At 40.7% G+C, this 24,502-nt stretch overlaps 1 protein-coding gene and 1 non-coding gene across 2 annotated transcripts; both read left to right on the top strand.

Moving 5' to 3' along the window:
• The first annotated feature begins 1,369 nt into the window (after positions 1 to 1,369).
• Positions 1,370 to 2,149, top strand: LOC128576989 (periphilin-1-like). The gene has a single exon (XM_053579067.1). It carries the CDS (start codon positions 1,370 to 1,372, stop codon positions 2,147 to 2,149), a length of 780 nt encoding a protein of 259 aa, XP_053435042.1.
• A 6,530-nt stretch (positions 2,150 to 8,679) lies between these two features.
• Positions 8,680 to 8,786, top strand: LOC128578665 (U6 spliceosomal RNA). Its single transcript, XR_008377805.1, has one exon. It is a non-coding gene; the product is annotated as a U6 spliceosomal RNA (small nuclear RNA).
• Positions 8,787 to 24,502: the final 15,716 nt, after the last annotated feature.

Below are 24,502 nucleotides of genomic sequence, written 5' to 3'. Positions count from 1 at the left end.
TCTCTAGGTTTATATATATATATATATATATATATATATATATGTATATATATATTATGTATATATATACATATATATATATATGTATATATATATTATGTATATATATACATATATATATATTTTTTTTTTTTTTTTGCAGTTTTGGGCTGGGGCTGAGTTTGAACCCACCAACTCGGACATATAGGGCCAGTGCCCTATCAGTTTGAGCCACAGGCGCCACCCCCCCTTTTTTTTGAGACAGGGTCTCACAATGTCACCCTCGAGTGCCTTGGCCTCATAGCTCACAGCACCCAGAAATTCTTGGGCTCAACCGATCCTCTTGCCTCAGCCTCCTGAGTATCTTTGACTGCAGGGACCCACCAATAACCCAGTTCGTTTTTCTATTTTCAGTAGTGAAAGGTCTTGCTCTTGCTCAGGTTGGTCTCGAATTCCTGAGCTCAAACAATCCACCCGCCTTGGCCTCCCAGAGTGCTGGTATTACAGGTATGAGCCACTGTTCCAGGCCTAGCAACCTTAAACTATTGAGCTCAAGTGATCCTCTTGCTTCAGCCTCTCAAGGAGCAGGGACTACAGGTGCCCAACTCAACATCTGGCTATCTTTAGATATGGGGGTCTTGCTCTTCCTCAAGCTGGTTTCAAACTCCTGAGCTCAGGCAATCTATGAACCTTGGCCTCCCAGAGTGCTAGGATTACACTCATGAGCCACTGCACCCAGCCTCTCCAGGAGTTTAAAAAAGCATCTAGCTGAGCTAGATGTTTTCATGAGTACCAATTATACCAAGTAACTCCAAGCTTATTTCCCTAGAACAGAGAGAGCTACTGCTAGTCCATAAAGCACCTTTGTGTGATTTCGAAAAGGATAGTCTTGCAATACAGCCTCAGACCATGATGAACAGAGCATGGGTGGGGTATCAGCTGCATTTAATTTCTCTCATTCAGGTGCCTTTGTGTGGTGAACAACATGGCAGTTGTGAGACTAATGATGCTAAACTGGTTTGATTGGGGGGGCAAATTCTCATGCCTCAATAATGATTTTAAAAACCACAAGTACTGGCTCAGCGCATGTAGCTCAGCAGCTAAGGCGCCAGCCACATATAGTAGAGCTGGCGAGTTGGAATCAAGCCCAGGCCTGCCAAACAACAATGACAACTTCAAACAAAATATAGCTGAGCGTTGTGGCGGGGGCCTGGAGTCCCAGCTACTTGAGGGACTGAGGCAAGAGAATCGCTGAAGCCCAAGAGTTTGAGGTTGTTGTGAGCTGTGACGCCATGCACTCTAGCCAGGAGGACATAATAAGACTCTGCCTCAAAACAAAACAAAATGCTTCCTGAAACCGGGTGCTTTGTGACGTCATCTTGCGCGCCGGATGTGTCTGTTGCCTGGGATAGCCCTGGGCAGCGGCCTACAAGTCTCTGGGCTGCCTGGAGTCAAGGCTTATGGGCGGCCTGGACTCATGGCTTATAGAAGAGATGAAATGTGGTCGGAGGGAGAATTTGACTATGAAATCTCTCCTTTCAAGAGAACCAGTCAGTCTTTCCATCAGCCTCAGCGTAGAAAGTCCAGGAGTATTGATGTCTCCTACAAACCGCAGCATGAAAGGAAGCCAGAAACAGATAAGGAGAGGCCTGCACGATCTTTGAAAACATCAAGAGGTACTTCACCCTGGTTTTATTCAGCGGTTTCGTCATCCAAGGTGTTAGCCAAACCTGGTAGGCTAACTGAAAAAGAACCTACTGAGGCTGCGAGAAAGTGGGCTGCGGAAGAGCAAGAGATGTCAGATGCAAGTAACATGCCTGAAATTTGCGAGTATGAAGCGGGATCCACAGCACCGTCATTCATTTACCAGGCAGAAGAACCTGAGGGAAATGCAGCATATGGCATAGAGTTATATGAAGACTCGCTAACCCGTCGCTTTAAAGCAATAGCATTAAAAGCCAAAGAGATCGAACAGGCTTACCGACAAGACTGTGAAACTTTCTGGAGGGTAGTGAAAATGCTGATTGAAAAAGATCCTTCATTAGAAAAGTCTATAGAGTTTGCACTGAGGCAGAATTTACAAGAAATAGGTGAGCGACATTTTGAAGAACTCAAGCATTTCATGGCAGAGTACGATACTTCAACTCAAGAGTTTGGAGATCTTTTTTAGAGTTCTTGCTCAGGCAAAACGTTTCTAGAAAAATTTTTCCCCTCCCTGAATTGCATAAATCCTTAATATATGGATGTTTTGTGATGAAGAGAAATAACTTTGTGATGTCTGACCATACTTCCAGTATCAAATAAACGTCTATAATAGTTGATTTAAAATATTTTCATTACAATATTTTCTACATGTAGAGCGTCTTAATCCATACTCACCTTTCTTTTGCCCCCTAAAATGATGGTCAATGAATTTTTCAGGCTTAGAAAAAGCAGTCCTGAAGAATAGGTCTCTGTACCTGCTCATGTTCTGTAGTCCTCCAAGTATGTAATCATTTGGTCACAGGAGTGTAATTTACAGGCTAGAGATCATTCCACTTAAATATTAGTAGTCTGTTTGCTTTTCATAGTGAATGATACCAGTGAAAATGTGAGAATTCTGAGTAGCGATTTTATTGACGTGTTGTTTGCTTTTCTTAGGCTTTGTAACTTTTTACATGTTAAAGTACTATCGTCATAAACTGAAAGCTTTACGATCATACAGAATTTTTGAGAATAAGTCTCATTCAGTAACAATGTAGAGCACTTAAATCTCTGAAATACACCTCAGAATGAAAAGCCTTTCTTCCCAAGATTCAGCACCTTCTATTAATCCTGAAACTCCTGAGCCTTTCACTGATGTGGGAGACTTAAACATTATTTAATAGAACTAAAAGGATTAATGGGATTACACCTGCGGTGCATCTTACAAGGGTATATGTGAATCCTAGTAAATGTGGAATGTAAAGGTCTTAGCAAAATAACTAAGAAAATGCTACAAAAGCTATGTTAACTAATGTGATGAAAATGTGTCAAACAATCTATGAACCAAGTGTATGGTGCCCCACGATCATACTAATGTACACAGCTATGGTTTAATAAAAATAAATAAATAAATAAAAAATAGAACTAAAAGAAGGGGTAATTTGGATGGAGATTAGCGATATCTTAAACTTGAGATTTCTGACCAAAAGAGAAAAAATTTAGATTTTTATTTTGTTGTAGACCCAGTCGTGGGGTGGAGTTGTGTTTTTTTCATAGGCCCGTACTCTTCACCACAAGAAAGGTGATTGATAACATGCCCATGATTACACTATGTATAGATTATATCCTTTTTAATCTCTAGTTGAGTGAGTTCCTTTTTCTGCCCTTTTAGAGGTCCTTAGCCTTTCAGAAGTTTCAGTAATAAGAAACAAAGCAGTAAGTATTATTCCCAACTCAGCGACCCCTTCCCAAGAAGTCTGTGTAAACAGTACTTCATGAGTCACCCATCCAAATCATGGGTTAGTTGAGAATGTACGTGGGACCATTACGATGTTCCATTTGTTTCCTGATCACTTCAGCAGCCCAGTAGCAGTGAGCCAAAATACACAGTTATGTGGCATTACTTAGTGAGGAAACCTTAAAAAATGTTTGTTATTGCTACCCAATTTCATTACCATCCTGTCCTCTTTTCATTTTCTACTCTCTTCTCCCTCAAATGCTACTGTCATTTTTAGTGGCCCCCTACTGATAAAATCTAAAGATCTACATAAAAATTATATGAAAAATGGAAACAGCAGTATGAATAATTTTAACAGATCCCATAAGAGGGGCCTTAAAGTAGGTATTGTGCTGTCCACAGATCTAAAAACGAATTGAGGGCAACAATTATTTTGTAAAATTTCCTAAAAGAGACTACCTTGAATCTTTATTTTTGCCAGTTAGATGTCAACTTACCTAATCTTAAGCCAAACTAAGTCCCACATGTCAACTATAGTTTTCTTCCTTAATGGCAGTGATTTTCGTTATCCACTTTGGATAAACTAAGAAAGTAGTGATCTTGTTTTCCCTCTTTCCCCACCAATGCTTTTCTTTTCCTGAAATATTCTAGTCCCAGCATTCATTATCTTTAGTCAAGATGTCACAAGTTTAAAAATAAAACTTAAAGCACTAAAGGCAAAGGAGTTGTTCACTTTGTTGAAAATCATTAAGTTAGATCAGTCTTACTAACAGATGGATTAAAATGTGGGTTCAACAGATAATTTCTTCCTCTTCCTATCCCCCAAATTACATTTAGCATTTAAAGCTGTTTATAGCTTGCCGTCAGCATTATTCTGGTAGGCTTGTCAGTGTTAAACTGTGCAGAGATTTTTTTTTTAAGCTCTTCAAAGTGTAATTTTAAAATAGATACTTCTGGTGTACACCAGAATGTGTATTTTACAAAATGTTCTTGATTAAAGAGATTTGTTTGTAAATCATCCATTGTTTTTGAATATGCCCAATAGATGTGATAAAATTTTCATTGTCTTACCATAAAGCCTTGCTGATCAACAAGGGAAACGCAGATACTGTAAAGCATTTTGTGAATTTTAAAATGCAAAATAAAGCAATCATGTCTGAATAAAAAAATAAAAAAACCCCCAAGTACTCTGAGGCCATTTTCAAACTCAATGTATAAGTGTACCATAAGCTATGATGAAGTGTCTGGGCCAGTGGAATGGCACCAGGTGTGACAAAAATATGCTGAGGATGGGAGGTTTTCCAGCCTGTTCTGAAGAGGTAGGAGGCCTGGAGCAGAAGTTGGCACAGAACCTGGGTTCAGACAACTCATGTAATTCATAGAACACTAACTTTCAAATACTTTCATTCTTGCCCCCACCTCCACAATTAGCCAGAGAAGAAGCAAATACTCCACTAATGCAAGGTGCAACAATCTTACCTCTCCAGGTTATATATATATATATAATTTTTGGGCTGGGGCTGGGTTTGAACCCACCACCTCAGACATATAGGGCCAGTGCCCTACCAGTTTGAGCCACAGGCGCCGCCCCCTCCCCCTTTTTTTGAGACAGAGACTCACTTTGTCACCCTTGAGTGCTTTGCCCTCATAGCTCACAGCAACCTGAAATTCTTGGGCTCAACCAATCCTCTTGCCTCAGCCTCCTGAGTAAATTGGACTGCAGGGACCCACCACTAAGCCCAGCTCATTTTTCAATTTTTAGTAGAGAAAGGTCTTGCTCTTGCTCACGTTGGTCTCGAATTCCTGAGCTCAAGCAATCCACCTGCCTTGTCCTCCCAGAGTGCTGGGATTACAGGTATGAGCCACTGTTCCAGGCCTAGCAACCTTAAACTCTTGAGCTCAAGCAATCCTCTTGCTTCAGCCTCCCAAGGAGCAGAGGCTACAGGTGCTCACCTCAACATCTGGCTATCTTTAGATATGGGGGTCTTGCTCTTGATCAAGTTGGTCTCAAACTCCTGAGCTCAGGCAATCTACCAACCTCAGCCTCCCAGACTGCTAGTATTACAGTCATGAGCCACTGCACCTAGCCTCTCTAGGTGTTTAAAAAAGCATCTCTCTGAGCTAGATGTTTTTATGAATGCCAATTATACCAAGTAACTCCAAACTTATTTCCCTAGAACAGAGAGAGCTACTGCTAGTCCATAAAGCACCTTTGTGTGATTTCAAAAAAGACACTCTAGCAATACAGCCTCAGACCATGATGAACAGAGCATGGGTGGGATATCAGCTGCATTTCATTTTTCTCATTCAGGTGCCTTTCTGTGGTGAACATGGCAGCTGTGAGACTAATGATGCTAAACTGGTTTAATTTTGGGGAAAAATTCTCATGCCTCAATACTGATTTTAAAAACCACAAGTACTGGCTCATCGCCTGTAGCCCAGCAGCTAAGGCGCCAGTCATATACAGCAGAGCTGGCGAGTAGGAATCAAGCCCAGGCCTGCCAAACAACAATGACAACTACCAAAAAATAGCCGAGTGTTGTGGCGGGGGCCTGGAGTCCCAGCTACTTGAGAAGCTGAGGCAAGAGAATCGCTGAAGCCCAAGAGTTTGAGGTTGTTGTGAGCTGTGACGCCACGCACCCTAGCCAGTGCGACACAGTGAGGCTCTGCCTCAAAACAAAACAAAACGCTTCCTGAAACTGGGTGCTTTGTGACGTCATGGTGCCCACTGGAAGTGCCTGTTGCCTGGGATAGCCGGGCAGCGGCCTACAAGTCTCTCGGGGGCATGGAGTCATGGATTATGGGTGGCCTGGACTCACGGCTTATAGAAGAGATTAAATGTGGTCGGAGGGACGATTTGACTATGAAATCTCTTCTTTCAAGAGAACCAGTCAGTCTTTCCATCAGCCTCAGCGTAGAAAGTACAGGTGTGTTGATGTCTCCTACAAACGGCTGCATGAAAGAAAGCCAGAAACAGATAAGGAGAGGCCTGTAGGATCTTTGAAAACATCAAGAGATACTTCACTCTGGTTTTATTCAGCGGTTTCGTCATCCAAGGTGTTAGCCAAACCTTGTAGGCTAACTGTTAAGACGATTTAGAGTCTATAACCTGCCTATAAGCAACTGCAGGTGACTCTGAAGATTATCTGTGCAGGTTTTTTGGTATAGATCAACTTTGGGTTACTCTGTGAATGATCCTATATGTTGCGTGACCAGAGACGCGAAGGAACAGCAGCTTTGCTGTAGGTGTAAACTCGCTCCTGTAATTATTAAGTCAAGAAACAGACTACACGCAGTTAGATGAGATGAAATGGCATGTAGCAAAGTTCTTTATTCCAAGTTTAAGTTTTATACTCTTCTAGTCATGTACATACCTAATCCATTATCTATTAGTTTCATCTTATCTTCCTTTTTACATATCTGTAATTTAACTTGAAAGGAAATATTTATCATATCAATGCAATCACTTGTGTAGTAAAACTCTTCTTCTAAACAGTGACTAATTTTTGGGTAGGTAGCTAAAAGGAGATCACAAAGACGAAAGTAGCCATAGGGGAACAGAGTTAATAGAAGAATATCTTCAAGCATTCACTCAGTTTACTCAGTATGAAGTAATGACTGTGACCTTCCTTCAGGGCAGAGCACCTATAGACCTCTGACAGTATGTTGTTAACATATGTCAACCCTCTGGCCCATATCTCTGAGGAAGGGCGACATGCCCTTTGATCTCAGGCTTCACGGGGTGTACTGCTTCAGAGAAAAGGCCTAAGAATTCCTAACTCCAAAAGCCTAACTCTGCGAGTAACCCAGGGAGGTCCAAGCCTCTTAAACCTCTGGAAGAAAAGCATGTCATTTTAAACTCACACTGAATTTACTTTGTGTGCTTGATGTAGGATATGTTTATTTCTAAATATTATCCTACACTATAGGAGTTAAATTGATGGTGTGAAAGATCTTAAAGAAAGGGTATTGAAATAGAGCTTTGAGTCTGAGGCTCCTTTCTTAGGGCAAAATGCTAAACTTTAAAAAGGCTTTTAGATTCTGGGCAACACAAAAGGGAGCTTAGTTACATAAAATTGGCCATCTTAATAGTACTCCCTATAATGGAGTTGTACCTGGATTATGTCCTTGAGCTTGTTAAATAGAAATCTCAACAACCATCCAGATAGGTGCTTCTGTGTTTAAGGTATATTTTATCTGCTGGCAAGTTACTTTGAGGCAATGAGAAGTACAGCTATTACCTGGACACCCTGCAGTTTTGAGACTATGGCCTACTACTGTATTTCCATTAAAATGTCTCTTCTTGGCTCAGCGCCTGTAGCTCAGCACTGGCCACATACACTGGAGGTGGCTGGTTCAAACCCAGCCCGGGCCTGCCAGACGACAATGACAACTGCAACCAAAAAATAGCTGGGCGTTGTGGTGGGCGCCTGTAATCCTAGCTACTTGGGAGGCTGAGGCAGGAGGATTGCTTGAGTCCAGGAGTCTGAGGTTGCTGTGAGCTTGATGATGCAACAGCACTGTAGTGCAGGCAACAGAGTGTAGATGCTTTCTCAAAAAAAAAAAATAATAATAATAAATAAATTTTAAAAATAGAGGATCACTTGAGCCCAAAGGTTGGAGGTTGCTGTGAGCTATGATGGTGCATGGCACTTTACCGAGGGGGACAGCTTGAGATTCTGTCTCAAAAAAAAAAAGTTTTTTTTAAATGATGCTTCTTCACTGAATTTTGACATCCTCAGTTTTAGTGGTGAAGGAAGACTTTTATGAAAGAGACGCTTCTATGCAAACTTTCTTGAATAAGAAACAGGAAAACATAAGTAGCATATGCATAAGGTTCTTAATATTTTGACTTTTTATTTATTTATTTATTTTTGTAGAGACAGAGTCTCACTTTATGGCCCTCGGTAGAGTGCCGTGGCCTCACACAGCTCACAGCAACCTCCAACTCCTGGGCTTAAGCGATTCTCTTGCCTCAGCCTCCCGAGTAGCTGGGACTACAGGCGCCCGCCACAACGCCCGGCTATTTTTTGGTTGCAGTTTGGCTGGGGCCGGGTTTGAACCCGCCACCCTCGGTATATGGGGCCGGCGCCCTACCGACTGAGCCACAGGTGCCGCCCTATTTTGACTTTTTTAAACCCTAGAACTTGAAAAATAAACTAAACTCGAATACCAAGTTAAGTATTTGAGACAAATAAATCCATTCTGAACATTTTAGCTTCCAGCATGGCTTCATGCCATTGTTCAGACTGTAATTTAAGTTTAAAGGAAGGTGGAGGATGCTCGCTTTGGCAGCATATATACTAAAATTGGAACAATACAGAGAAGATTAGCATCACCCCTGAGCAAGGATGACATGTAAACTAGTGAAGTGTTCCATATTTTTGAAAATAAAGGCAACATAAGACCCACAAAAAAAAAAAAAAGCACGTGGAGGGCGGCCTGTGGCTTATCGGGTAGGGTGCCGGCTCCATATACCGAGCATGCCGGGTTCCAACACGCCCCTGACAAACTGCAACAAAAAATAGCCAGGCATCGTGGTGGGTGCCTGTAGTTCAAACTACTTGGGAGGCTGAGGAAAGAGAATCTCCTAAGCACAGGAGTTGGAGGTTGCTGTGAGCTGTGACACCATAGCACTCTACTGAGGCAATAAATTGAGACTCTGTCTCTCTAACAACAACAACAACAACAACAAAAAAAAAGGTGGAAACTCCTCAGTGGTGACTGAAAGACACCATAATGGTAGAAAACTGGTCACTTCCTGTATCTAGAAATTTTGCACAGAGAATTCCAGAAGCCACATCCAACCTCGAGCCAATTACTGAATGTTAGAAATCTCATTTTGTAGCCGGGCGTTGTGGCGGGCGCCTGTAGTCCCAGCTACTCGGGAGGCTGAGGCAAAAGAATCGCTTAAGCCCAGGAGTTGGAGGTTGCTGTGAGCTGTGTGAGGCCACGGCACTTGTACCGAGGGCCATAAAGTGAGACTCTGTCTCCACAAAAAAAAAAAAAAAGAAATCTCATTTTGGAGCCTACTATAAATGTGTGGCGTGATACACTGCATATTCTATCCATCACCAACATGTTGCAGTCAGTATTTTTGTGCTGACCCAAACCTGACGCAGAAGAAAATCTCACACACAGAAATTTAATGTTTCTGAAAGCACGATTGCTCTCTCATTTCTTTTTCACCTTCCTGTGCCTTTCTTAAGTTCTTCTAGCTGGTTAATCATTCATTAATATTTAAGGAGGAGGCCTTTTCCCAGTGCCAAGTCCTCTGCTAGTCTAGCCTTTAGGCAGTATATGAACTCCCCAATTCCTTCCCATTTAAGAAGCCCTGGCACTCACTATGGGTTAATTTATCTAAGGAAATTCATAACAGCAGATGAAATGGGGGTTCCTTTACAAGAACAATCAAATGTTAAAGCTTCTCTTAACATTTTTCCCGGTGCATGTAAAATGCAACTTCCTTGAACTGATTTCAGTTTTTGACAGAACTTTCCAAGTACACGTTCCCTGAACAAAAGGAATAGGACTGGAACAAGAAAGAGTTTAGACTTTTCCTTTTTCTTTCTTTCTTTCTTTTTTTTTTTTGGGAGGGGCAGGGCCGGGTTTGAACCCACCACCTCCAGCATATGGGGCCGGTGCCCTACTTCTTTGAGCCACAAGCATCACCCGAGTTTAGACTTTTTCTTCTATAGCTGTCACACAAGCCAATTACTTGACATGACCCTGGAGAATCCCTCAAACTCTGGCCCTAGGAGTTGATTTTGGACCCAGGATAAGCTATTGGAATAGAATACAGATAAGAAAGAAGGGGAAACCCCCGGTGTATTAATAAAAGAGGTCAACTATGGTATTGAGGCAATCTTGTGGGCAGAGAAAAAACCTTGCTCTAAAAAGCAGGAGCACTATCTCCAGGTTTTTTCTGGTGAAAGGAGACTGATAAGAATTGGCACTCATTTTCAGACAAAGAGTACTTCCAAGGTGCTTCCACCACCCCCTCTCATCTCCACCTCTTAGCCCTCTCCGCAAGAAGAAACATATCAGAGAGGTGATTTTGGTCAACAACTTACTTGGCTTGAGGCCAAAGGCTTGAGGGCGCTGCCCTGCCTATATTCTCCCTCCCCCCTTGACTTCTTAAGCAAAGGGAAGATTTCCCTCTGCGTCACTGGGCACCTGGGCCAGTCCAAACAGAGGAAAGTAGGAAAGCTCCTCCCCCACATGCTGAGATTCTCTTTAAGATTGTATTCCGACCCCTCCCCGCAAACTTAAATAGGCGACGTTCAAATTCTCACGCCCGACATGCTCATTTTTCATTTATTCCTCAATATTCTAGGAACATGTATTCCCTTGTTGGGTTTCGAAAACCTCTTTCTAGCCCAGGGAGAAGGAGGAGAATCTGGAAGCGGGGAACCGGTCTCCGCTCCCTGCCCCAGAGTAACAGTCCCCATCCTTCTTGGGTGCCCATCCCCAAGCCAGTTCTCCCAGATCCCCACCCAGTGGACGAGACAGACTCGTGGCCCAATCCCCTTCCTGGTTCCCAGGACGACTGCTAGCACCCCAAGAGCCAATGGCGGCGGCCGAGGGGAGGAGGGGGCTGGCAAGAGGGGAGGGAGCGCTGGCTTTAGAACCACAGCCACAAAGATTCCGAGCGGCAGAAGTTGAGCTCATTGGTTGGAGGTCGTGGGGCCGGCTCCCAGACTCTGGGACTTTACGTAAGTGCTTTGAAGGTTCAGACCCGCACCAGGGGAGCGGGTTTCCTGGGCGTGGGCAGGAGTGAGTCCTGGGAACGGCATCTCGGGAACCTCAGCAGGAACGTGCTTCACACTGGGTGGGGTGGTGGTGCGGAGGGCACAGAGGGAGGTCGGAGAAATTTCAGTAGGCGCCCTCAGACGCTCATTCCCAAACAGAAATCGGTGGGAGTGACGGAGGGTTCCCCACCACCCACCCACTGCAAACACGCTCTCCGCTCTTCACTCTATTAACCGTTCTTTTCTCACTACCCCGTTTCCGCGAAAATAAGACCTACTTACAGGAAAGATAAGACGTCCCCTGAAAATAAGACCTAGCGCATCTTTGGGAGCACACCTTAAAATAAGACACTGTCTTATTTTCGGGGAAACAGGGTAGTTGCTCTTAACTTGTTGCCAACCTTGGGCTGGAGTACTTGACCCCAGCCCTTGCCCTGATCCCCTTCGGTGGCTTAGGCCTCTCGGCCTGGAAGTGGAAATTGAGCGCCTAACTTCCCTCTGTCCTCCAGCTACTGCCAACCCCCCTCCCAACCCGCCCCACTCCCGCTCGGACTCAGGAAATTCCGGAGCCAGCAGCCTGCTACTCCTCCAGCCCCCACACACCCTCTTCGGGTGACGCGACGGGCTTAAGCCGACCCTGGGCTTCGGGGGTGGGGTGGCCGTGGCCCAGGAGTGGAACAGGCTCGGGGTGCCTCCTCAGGCTGCTTCCCTCCTTTGCCCTTTACGATAGCGTCGGGATCACACTGAGTCTCCCTTTGAGTAAGCACTTTTTTTTCTTTAAGTAGCAGAACATCTCCAGGCCAGAAGGGCAGTACCTTTCAGTTCTCCTCCCCCTGGACCCAGCGCTCCTGCCTGCAGCTTGCTCAGCTCCTTCGGCTCTGAGCCCGCGATCGGGCAGCTGCAGCCAGGGACCTCTCCAGGCTCCTGGACTGGCAGAGCCGAGGGAGTGTTGGGAGGTGGTAATACCCCCCACTTCCTCCAGTACAGCTGCACTGGCCTGTGCTTTCTTTTTTCCACCCGCAGTACTTAAGCGGTCTAATGAGAGGCCTGGAGATTCCGACCAACCCCGCCCTGGCTTTTCGCCAGTACCAAAGTTACTGCTGCCGCCGCTGCTCTGGGGTGCTGGCGTTTCTGGCCGCCCTGGCTCGGGGGAGTTAGATGATCCCAGTCCAGAAGAGGAGTGGGGTTTATGGAATCTGACAACTTGTCGTATGCGCTTCTCCTTACTTATCACCCGATCGGCACAACGTTGTGCAAAATGTTGAACTTGAAACCTGGGGAGCGTCGCGATTTAGCATCACACAGGGGGATGCTGGGGGTGTCCAGTCTATTGCTAGGGCTGGGGAGGAAGGCGGGAGCCTGGCTCGTCACCATCGGTAAAAAAACATAGGTGGAATTAAAAACTAATGAAGAGTAAGCACGTATTCCACTTTACTGGCTGTCACAATGGATTTGGAAGCCTAAACTTCAACCTGGAGGTGAAGTTTACCCTGAATTCCAACTAAGTGGCCTCAGTCCCACACAGGCCAATTAGCATCACTTACCCAAGTCTCTGATGACCCCAGGGTGATGGTCACATGACATTGTTTGACTTTAAAATTGGAATGTAATGGCTGAGGCCCATATTCCAAAAATTACCTCGACAAAAGAAAGGGGGCGGGGATCGGGGGCCTTGGGGGGAGTAAGGAGGGGAATGTGAGCTAGCTTCCACTTAAGGAATTGTGCTTGGATTTGGATGAAGGGGACAGAAAGGTAATTTGGTGCTCGTATTTTATCCAAAATAATAACAGGAGCTGATTTTGAAATTAAAGCTTGAAATATATGTGTGCTGGGATATATATCTCTCCCATTCTCCTTCAATCTGGTTATGGCTTTCATAAATTTTAAAAGGTCTTACTAACTATTTTCTAGAAAAGTCATCCTTTTACTGGTACCCCATTTCATCCCTAAATGCTAGATGTGAAGCCATAAGTAGTGTTTAAAAAATAAGGCTTTGTCATATTCCTTGATCTGGCCTATATTTTAACTGAATCATTCTCTATATGAGGCATCTACTTAAAAGTAGTGGATAATCTCAGCTAAAATTCACCATCAGTAGGTTGTGGTTCGAAATTAATTAGATCAAAAATCATGCACAAAACCCGTGAACACTAAATTTGAAAAATCGAGTTGGTTGGGTTTTTGCCTGTCCATGGCTTTGTAGAATAATGAGAGGACACTGAAGCAACTTTCCCATATTGACTTATACCCGCCCATGTGCCCCAAGTTATGGTTACTGCTGGGAAAACGTGACAATTTTGCTATTCAGATTATAAATTGCAGAGTATAGAAACGGGCAGAGAAATCTCTGAGGTCAGAAGTTTAGCTTTACTTACTTGCAAAAATGGATCGGATGGTAATGTTCAGCCTTGAAAACAACTAGGGCTGAAGCTATAAATGAAATCGGGAATGTTTTAAAAAAGATTTTTGTCTTTGGATTTGTTAGCCAAAACCCCATTGTTTACTGCAGCAACCTATGAATAACTTAAGCAACCATTTTCTTGCTGTGCATTCTTTTCTTTTTTTCTTTTTATTACTATTATTATTATTTACTAAATCATAGCTGTGCACATTAATGCGATCATGGGGCACCACACACTGGTTTTATAGACCGTTTGACACATTTTCATCACACTGGTTAACATAGCCTTCCTGTCATTTTCTTAGTTATTGTGTTAAGACATTTATATTCGACATTTACTAAGTTTCACAAATACCCTTGTAAGATGCACCATAGGTATAATCCCACCAATTCCCCTCCCTCCACCCATCCTCCCCCTTCCCTCCCCTCCCTTTCCCCTTCCCCATATTCTTAGGTTATAACTGGGTTATAGCTGAATTCCCAAGACCAGATATATTAGCGTGGATGTGGAGAAAAAGAAATACTTCTACACTGCTGGTGGGAATGCAAATTAATACATTCCTTTTAGAAAGATGTTTGGAGAACATTTAGAGATCTAAAAATAGATCTGCCATTCAATCCTATAATTCCTCTACTAGGTATATACCCAGAAGACCAAAAATCACATTATAACAAAGATATTTGTACCAGAATGTTTATTGCAGCCCAATTCATAATTGCTAAGTCATGGAAAAAGCTCAAGTGCCCATCGATCCGCAAATGGATTACTAAATTGTGGTATATGTACACCATGGAATATTATGCAGCCTTAAAGAAAGATGGAGACTTTACCTCTTTCATGTTTACATGGATGGAGCTGGGACATATTCTTCTTAGTAAAGTATCTCAAGAATGGCAGAAAAAGTATCCAATGTGCATCCTTTTCTGAGCCTGAAAACTAGAACTTAAAGCATGTAGTTCTGACCTAGATCTAGGCTTGTGGCAGAAATTAGCTGGAAATGGATTTAAGCTGCACCTGAGTTTCTAGAGTTAGCTACACTGGTAGATAGACCCCCCATTAGTTGAAGTAAGATGATAATAGAATTTTAGATTGAATTAATAAATGTTTCGCCTCAAAAAGGGGGGTTTACTACCATCCAATTAGGTTAAAGTAGTAAGAAGATAAGTTCTTTTTTAAATATTATAAAATCATGTCAAAACAGGCTCTAGTTCACAGTATTTCATTGTCTTGGGATGCCCACTCATTTAAAACCATCCTCAATATTGTAAGACTTCGTTTTATCGTTATGATCTAGTAAACACAAATTTTTATTAGCATTAGGGTGTTATGAGTCTAATCCTCAATTTCTACTGTTAGATCCAGTCATTTAGCAACCCATCTCTTTACTTGGGGATAAAGAGGTAAAAAAATTATACTTTACCTTTGCTTAATACAATCAACATTGAAGTCCAAAGTCTCGAGTCTGATGCCAAGATTTAAATTCAGCTGCTAAAAATGACATTTTGTGTAGAAGGATTGATTATAACTAGTGGGCACTATTTTAGGTGAGATTAAGTCTCTTCTACAAATGGTTACACGTACATGTTAGACTTTGACTATTTATACTGGCAAAATGTCGGTATCCAGAGCACTATCAGAAACCCAAAGAGATTTTCTTCTTAGGGAAGCACAATGAATTACTGAAAAGAAAAGGATAGCTTGGCCATGGCGCTTGAGCACTAAATTGATCTTTTTTTGTGAAACTGACAGGGAAAAGGAAGAAAGTCCACTTGCCATTATTCCATAATTCCATATTCCATTTTAGGCATTACTTCTTTCTTTCCTGTTTTTTTAGACAGTCTCACTACATCATCTCTGAGGCCGTGGCATCTGTCACAGCTCACAGCAACCTCAAACTCTTGTGCTTAAGCGATTCTCTTGCTTCAGCATCCCTAGTAGCTGGGACTAAAGACGCCTGCTGCAACAACTGGCTATTTTTTGGTTCAAATTGTCATTGTTGTTTAGCAGGCCTGGGTGGGCTCGAACCTGCCAGCCTCAGTTAGGTTCGAACCTGCCTCACCAAACTTTAGGCATTATTTCTACTTGGATTTCCAGGAAATTTATTGACAATATTCTTAGCACATATAATAAATTGATGAATTTGCTATAATCTAGGTGCAATGTATATGCCAGACAGTTTCTTGTTTTTGCTATTTGGTACAGATTCAATTGTAGCTCGTATAAAATAAAATTTGTAAATGAATATCAGTACATGGTAATACAGGTTATCTGTTTTTAAGAATCATGTTTTATTTGCTCATATGATAATTTTTCTTTTCGTGCACAGTGATCCAGAGGGGAAAACATTGATCTTTGAAAATAACATAAATGAGGTTAGAAGAAAACAGCTGGATCATGTTTTAAGTTTCTATTATTCTAGAGAATGATATATTATATAATGTATACTCAATGTGTTGGAGTTTTCAAAAGCTTTTTGGATACATCATAATGTTGGATGCTCTTTTACATATAAGTGGTCACTGCTACCTGTTTTTAGTTATGAGAGAGCTTTGGTGAAAGTTATGGAAATAGTCTGATCATGAAATATAAGTCTTAGGTGGAGGTAGGCTCATACTTGGGCCAATTTATTTTAGGTATGGAGGTAAGACAATTTCAAAAACTCTTAATAAATTTAATTTTGAATGTTGCCTTATTCTTAGCACCTGAAAGATAAATACTACTGAGTGTAAAGTACTTTAGGAATGAAGAAACATCACTGATATATGAAAATGAAGATACTAAGGGGGACAGATGTTGAACTTGGCCTCAGAGGATTCTGGACGGTGCTCTGCCTCTGTCTCATAGTTTGACCTTGAGAAAGTCACTTAAAATGATTTTTTCATGACTAACATTGAGTACTTATATGTGCCAAACACCATTCATTTTATTTTTTGTAAAATGAGGGGTTGGTGCAAGTTTTTTTTACTAGTCATTAATATTTATTTTATATATTTTTTATCTCAAATTAATATAAGGGTATATATGATTAGGATACGTTGTTTGTGTTTGTAAGGTAACGTCCAAGTTGTCCATAGCAGCATGAATGTGCTCTATCTCATCTGGCTCAAGGTTTTTGATTTTCTTTTCAAATACTTATAATTTGGTGTATGTATTTCAGTTATATTTATCAGTCGATTTTCCAAATTTTGGCACAAGTGTATTGAACCAAGCTAAACACCTTGTTGGCAAATGGTGACTATTTACGAAGATGATCATCAGTGGCTATTCCATACCTAATGTTAGCTCCTTAATATATTTGGCTGGACACTGTGGCTCACATGTGTAATCTTTTTTTTAATTAAAATCATAATTGTATACATTTATGGTTTATAATGTGATGATTTGATATGTAATGTGGAATGCTAAAATCAAACTGATTAACATTACCATCACCTCACTTGCTTATTTTTTGTGGTAAGACATTTATAATTTAATCTTTTTTTTTTTTTTTTTGCGACAGAGTATCACTATGTTGTCCTCGGTAGAGTGCTCTGGCGTCACGGCTCACAGCAACCTCAAACTCTTGGGCTTAAGCCATTCTCTTGCCTCAACCTCCCAGTAGCTGGAACTACAGATGCCCTCCACAATCCCTGGCTTTTTTATTGCAGTTGTCATTGTTGTTTAGCAGGCCCAGTCTGGGTTCGAACCCGCCAGCCCTCATGTATGTGGCTGATGTCCTAACCACTGACCTATGGGCACTGAGCCTATAATTTACTCTTAATTATTTTGAAATATTAACACTTTAGGAGGTTTAGGTAGGAGAATCACTTGAGGTCAGTAGTTCTAGACCAAACTGGGTGTCATACCAAAAAATAAAAAAGTAGGTAGGCATGATGGCACTTGCCTATAGTCCCAGCTATTTAGGAAGCTAAAGCAGGAAGATTTCTTGAGCCCAGGAGTTCTAGGCTACAGTGAGATGTAATGATGCCACTGCACTTCACCCTGGGCTATAGAACAAGACCCTATATCTAAAAATAGCTTAATAAAAGAATTAATTCAATTAAAATACAGAGGTACCATTTATATAATTCCTTGACAAGTATTTTTGTTACATTAAAACTACTGACTTTATAATATGAGGGAGCTTAAGTTTTCTTTGAAGTTTACAAATTTGTTTTATGATAAGATGATAGTGTTCATTGCAAAAACATTGAGCATGGAATCCAGGGTCTTTGAGTCCTCAAATGGTCTAGACAGATAGACCATCATAAGTAAATCACTGAAGCTCTCTGTAGTCATGTCTGGATTTCACTTCATTTTTAAGCCATCTGTTTCCAATCTGCGTATTTCACAGGCATGGTGAAAGGATAAGTGAGCTATATGAAGTTTTGGCTCTTCAGTAGACAGGTGCTATTATAAATTCAAAGTGCTGTAGTAGTATATCAGAGAAACACTAAGGCTTTACTGAGAGTTTATAGAAATGGCAGAGTTCTTACCACTTAAGTCTGGCCACATTTTTACTTGTCTATAAATGTTCTTTAGCCATCCAGTGAATACAAGCCAAGGGAAAATAAAGCCAGACATAATATAATGAAAAATAAGAGAAATGGTTGATAACAAGAGAAAAAAAACCTACATGTGAAACTTTCCTATATTCCCACAAATAATGTGTAAAGTACCCTGTTTAGTGCCATTTATTTGGTGGAGCTCCCCCCATCTCTAGCTATCTACAGAGCAGCATTTTGGTCTTTCCTGGTAATAGTTAAGAATCTGTTGGTTTATGATAGTTTGTTCTTAGTTTTGTGATTACCTGTAATGGGAGATTTTGTGTAAAACAGCTCACAAAAAAATCAAGTGTTTTTCCTCAGAATTTGCAGTCTAAAGGAAGGCAATACGCAAGTGTGGAAAAGTGCATAATGGAAAGAAAAGGTAATCTGTATATTTTAAGTGCTGTGCCGTTAATGAAACAGAAAATGTGAGAAGTTAATCCAGATCTACATTTGAAAAATAAGCATAGTGGCACATGCCTGTAGTCCCAGCTACTCAGAGGAGTGAGGCAAGAGGATAGCTTGAGCCTGGGGCACTGTACTGAGGGTGACAAAGTGAAACTGTGTCAAAAACAAAGAAAAAGAAAGAAAGAAAAAAGGAAACAAAGTTACTGTCAAAATAAAAAAAAAAGAAGTCATCAAAAAATACAGTAATGTTTCAGGATATAAAATCAATGTTCACAAGTCAGTAGCCTTTGTGTACACCAGTAACAGTCAAGATGAGAAGCTAATTAAGGACACAACTCCCTTCACCATAGTTTCAAAGAAAATTAAATACCTAGGAGTATACCTAATGAAGGAGGTGAAGGACCTCTATAAAGAAAACTATGAAATCCTCAGAAAGGAAATAGCAGAGGATATTAACAAATGGAAGAACATACCATGCTCATGGATGGGAAGAATCAACATTGTTAAAATGTCTATACTTCCCAAAGCAATCTACCTATTCAATGCCATTCCTATCAAAATACCAACATCGTACTTTCAAGATTTGGAAAAAATGATTCTGCATTCTGTATGGAACTGGAAAAAAACCCGTATAGCTAAGGCAGTTCTCTGTAAAAAATATAAAGCTGGGGGCATCAGCATACCAGATTTTAGTCTGTACTACAAAGCCATAGTTCTCAAGACAGCATGGTACTGGCACAAAAACAGAGACATAGACACTTGGAATTGAATTGAAAACCAAGAAATGAAACTAACATTTTACAACCTAATCTTTGATAAACCAAACAAGAACATAACCTTGGGGGAAAGACTCCCTATTCAATAAATGGTGTTGTGAGAACTGGATGTCTACATGTAAAAGACTGAAACTGGACCCATACATTTCCCCACTCACAAAAATTGATTCAAGATGGATAAAGGACTTAAATTTAAGGCATGAAACAATAAAAATCCTCCAAGAAAGCATAGGTAAAACACTGGAAGATATTGGCCTGGGGAAAAACTTCATGAAGAAGACTGCCACGGCAATTGCAACAACAACAAAAATAAACAAATGGGACTTCATTAAACTGAAAAGCTTCTGTACAGCTAAGGAGACAATAACCAAAGCAAAGAGACAACCTACACAATGGGAATGGATATTTGCATATTTTCAATCAGACAAAAGCTTGATAACTAGGATCTATAGAGAACTCAAATTAATCCACATGAAAAAAGCCAACAATCCCTTATATCAATGGGCAAGAGACATGAATAGAATTTTCTCTAAAGACGACAGACGAATGGCTAACAAACACATGAAAAAATGTTCATCATCTCTATATATTAGAGAAATGCAAATCAAAACAACCCTGAGATATCATCTAACCCCAGTGAGAATGGCCCACATCACAAAATCTCAAAACTGCCGATGCTGGCGTGGATGTGGAGAGAAGGGAACACTTTTACACTGCTGGTGGGACTGCAAACTAGTACAACCTTTCTGGAAGGAAGTATGGAGAAACCTCAAAGCACTCAAGCTAGACCTCCCATTTGATCCTGCAATCCCATTACTGGGCATCTACCCAGAAGGAAAGAAATCCTTTTATCATAAGGACACTTGTACTAGACTGTTTCTTGCAGCTCAATTTACAATTGCCAAAATGTGGAAACAGCCTAAATGCCCACCAACCCAGGAATGGATTAACAAGCTGTGGTATATGTATACCATGGAATACTATTCAGCCATTAAAAAAAATGGAGACTTTACATCCTTCGTATTAACCTGGATGGACGTGGAAGACATTATTCTTAGTAAAGCATCACAAGAATGGAGAAGCATGAATCCTATGTACTCAATTTTGATATGAGGACAATTAATGACAATTATGGTTATGGGGGGGGAACAGAAAGAGGGAAGGAGGGAGGTGGGTGGGGCCTTGGTGTGTGTTACACTTTATGGGGGTAAGACGTGATTGGAAGAGGGACTTTACCTAACAATTGCAATCAGTGTAACCTGGCTTATTGTACCCTCAATGAATCCCCAACCATAAAAAAAAAATAAAATAAAGGAAAAAATAAAAATAAAAAAATAAAAATAATTAAAGAAAAATAAATATGTTGGACTAGATAAATTGTGAGGTTGTTTTCACCCCCACCCTAAAAATTATAACGAGGGCGATAAAGCGAGACTCAGTCTCTACAAAAAAAAAAAAAAAACTTTTCTGTAGTGTTTATTTACATGCAGAGCTGTTATAAATAAGACAAAGAAAGATCCAGACCCACTGGCAACCACATGGGAGGCCCTACATTTTCATTTTTAATCTGCCATGTTGCACACTTGTGTAATGTAGCAGAATGAACATATTGATAGCCAGGCTGATTTTCATATTAATTCCTATTTGTCCATGCACTCCAGCTACTTTTTTAGTAACTTTATTGTGATAATGATTTTCCTATCATAAAGTTCACCAAGTTAATGTATGCAAGTCATTAGCTTTTAGTATATTAACAGAGTTGTGCAACCATCACCATAATCTACTTTTAGAACATTCACACCTTCTGCAAAAGAACCTCCATACCCATTAGTAGTCAATCCTCGTTCTTTCCCTTCCCTCCCCTATCCCCAGCACAAGACAACCATGAATCCATTTTCTCCCTATACGGAGGCTCTGGCTGCTTTTGTTCCTAAATGCTCATAGGAATAACCAAACCTTAAAAATAGGAAAACTAGGCCAGGCATGGTGGCTCACACCTGTAATGCTAGCACTTTGGGAGGCCCAGATAAGTAGATCGCTTGGGCTCAGGAGTTTGAGACTAGCCTGACCAAGAGCGAGATCCTGTCTCTACTAAAAAGAGCAAAACTAGCCAGGCATTGTGTCAGGTGCCTGTAGTCCCAGCTACTCAGGAGGCTGAGGCAAGAGGGTCGCTTGAGCCCAAGAGTTTGAGTTGCTGTGAGTTGAGATTCTGCCTCAAAATAAATAAATAAATTTGTATTTGCTCAAATACAAATACATAAAAATAGTAAAACTGTTTTGCCATTTAAAGAGTAGAAAAAGTCGTGTAACAATTTTGAAGTAACAATGTAAAAATGCTAGATTAATCCATGCATGTGATCCTCCTGAATGCTGCCCAAGTGCTCCCTGATTCAGAACTTGGAATCTTACTACTAAAACCAAGCTTGAAGATTCTTGAAAATATACCAAGATCTTCATTTTATAGCTGGTAAAAATGAGATTTAAAGAGTTTAAGTTGAATGGTTCAATATTGCTTATCTAATTAGGACTGTCAAATATATATATATATATATATATATATATATATATTTTTTTTTTTAGACAGAGCCTCACTTTGTCTCACTTGATAGAGTGCCATGACATTACGGCTCACAGCAACCTCAAACTCTTTGGCTTAAGCAGTTCTCTGGCCTCAGCCTCCTAAGTAGCTGGGACTATAGGTGCCCTCCACAACTCCTGGCTATTTTTTGGTTGTAGTTGTCATTGCTGTTTAGCAGGCCCGGGCTGGGCTCAAACCTGCCAGCCTTGGTGTGTGTGGCTGGCACCCTACTCACTGAGCTATGGGCACCAAACCCAAATATATGTGTATTAAATATCATTCTTCATTGACAGAGAGTTGAGAGATGAATTTAAAGCGTTGCTCCTAACGACTAAAAACGGTACAACCAAGAATTCTCAGCATCAGCCCAAAGGAATATCCTTGTCATTCAACTTTCAAGCGCTGGGTAATGAGGTAAGTCTAATACAATTTCACAATAAGCTTGTTCACGTGATATTAAAGAATTCATGACTATTGTAGGCAGTTTTATGTATCAGGAAAAAAACAGAGCTCATTTAGACCCCTTAATGCATAAGAAATCTCTCCCTTTACTAAACCTCTGTGAAAGACACAAAGGTTGAGAAAGTAAATGAACTTCAATTATTTATTTTTTTATTATTAAATCATAGCTGTGTACATTAATGCGATCATGGGGCATGGTTTTATAGACCATTTGTCACATTTTCATCACACTGGTTAACATAGCCTTCCTGGCATTTTCTTAGCTATTGTGTTAAGACATTTACTAGGTTTCATATATACCCTTGTAAGATACATTGCAGGTGTAATCCCACCAATCGCCCTTCTTCCACCCCCCTCCCTTTCCCCCTTCCCCCTATTCTTAGGTTATAACTAGGTTAAAGCTTTCATGTGAAAGCCATAAATTAGTTTCATAGTAGGGCTGAGTACATTGGATACTTTTTCTTCCATTCTTGAGATACTTTGCTAAGAAGAATATGTTCCAGCTCCATCCATGTAAACATGAAAGAGGTAAAGTCTCCATCTTTCTTTAAGGCTGTATAATATTCCATGGTGTACATATACCACAATTTATTAATCCATTCATGGATCCATGGGCATTTGGGCTTTTTCCATGACTTAGCAATTATGAATTGGGTTGCAATAAATATTCTGGTACAAATATCTTTGTTATGATGTGATGTTTAGTCTTCTGGGTATATGCCTAGTAGAGGAATTATAGGATTGAATGGCAGATCTATTTTTAGATCTCTAAGTGTTCTCCAAACATCTTTCCAAAAGGAATGTATTAATTTGCATTCCCACCAGCAGTGTAGAAGTGTTCCCTTTTCTCCACGCCTTTCACCATTAACTAAGATAGACTCTCACCGGATTAAAGATTTAAACTTAAGACATGAAACTATAAAAATACTAGAAGAGAGTGCATGGAAAACCCTTGAAGAAATCGGTCTGAGCGAGTATTTGATGAGGAGGAGACCCCGGGCAATTGAAGCAGCTTCAAAAATACACTACTGGGACCTGATCAAACTAAAAAGCTTCTGTACAGCGAAGAACACAGTAAGTAAAGCAAGCAAACAGCCCTCAGAATGGGAGAAGATATTTGCAGGTTATGTCTCCGACAAATATTTAATGTTAATAACCAGAATTCACAGAGAACTCAAACGTATAAGCAAGAAAAGGACAAGTGATCCCATCGCAGGCTGGGCAAGGGACTTGAAGAGAAACTTCTCTGAAGAAGACAGGTGCACGGCCTACAGACATATGAAAAAATGCTCATCTTTAATCATCACAGAAACGCAAATCAAAACTACTTTGAGATATCATCTAACTCCAGTAAGATTAGCCCATATCACAAAATCCCAAGACCAGAGATATTGGCGTGGATGTGGAGAAAATTACTTATTTTTTAAATCAACTTCAAGTTAAACATGAATTTAGATCATTTTATTGCAGTAATCCCTCATAATGCATGGGAGATTGATTCCAGGGCCCCAGTGAGTGCCCAAGTGTCTGATATAAAATGGCATAGTATTTGCACATAACCTATACACTTCCTTATGAATATTTATATTTACTTATAATATCTAATACAATGCAAATGCTATGTAAATAATTGTTATACTGTATGTTTTACAGCATAATGACAAGAAAAACCATCTACATGTTCAGCGCAGATGCCACCATTTTTTTATTATTTTTTATTTTTATTAATTAATTAATTTATTTTTTGCAGTTTTTGGCTGGGGCCAGGTTTGAACCTGTCACCTCTGGTATGAACCGGGCGCCCTACTCCTTTGAGCCACAGGCACCGCCCAGATGCCACCATTTATTTATTTTTAACATTTCTGATTTGCTGTTGGTTGAATCCAAAGATATAGAAACCATGGATACAGAGGGCCAACTGTATATGTTTACATCTGTGGTGGACTTAAGGCTCAACATGATCCACACTTGTAAAGGAGATAGCTATGTTTATTAGATTGTGTACTAAAGCAAGAAAGTATACTACCATAGTCTTTTTAATATTTTTTTTTTTGAGACTGAGTCTCACTCTGTCACCCTGGGTAGAATGCTGTGACATCATCATATCTCAAAGCAACCTCAAACTGCTGTATACAAAGTATTGTCTTGCCTCAGCCTCCCAAGTAGCTGGGTCCACAGGCATGTGCCACCATGCCTGAC

This window comes from Nycticebus coucang, chromosome X (genome assembly GCF_027406575.1).
Source record: "Nycticebus coucang isolate mNycCou1 chromosome X, mNycCou1.pri, whole genome shotgun sequence".
In the NCBI taxonomy this organism is placed as follows: Eukaryota; Metazoa; Chordata; class Mammalia; order Primates; family Lorisidae; genus Nycticebus; species Nycticebus coucang.
Note: the sequence above shows the minus strand (reverse complement) of the source record. Positions and strands in the feature narration are given on the sequence as shown.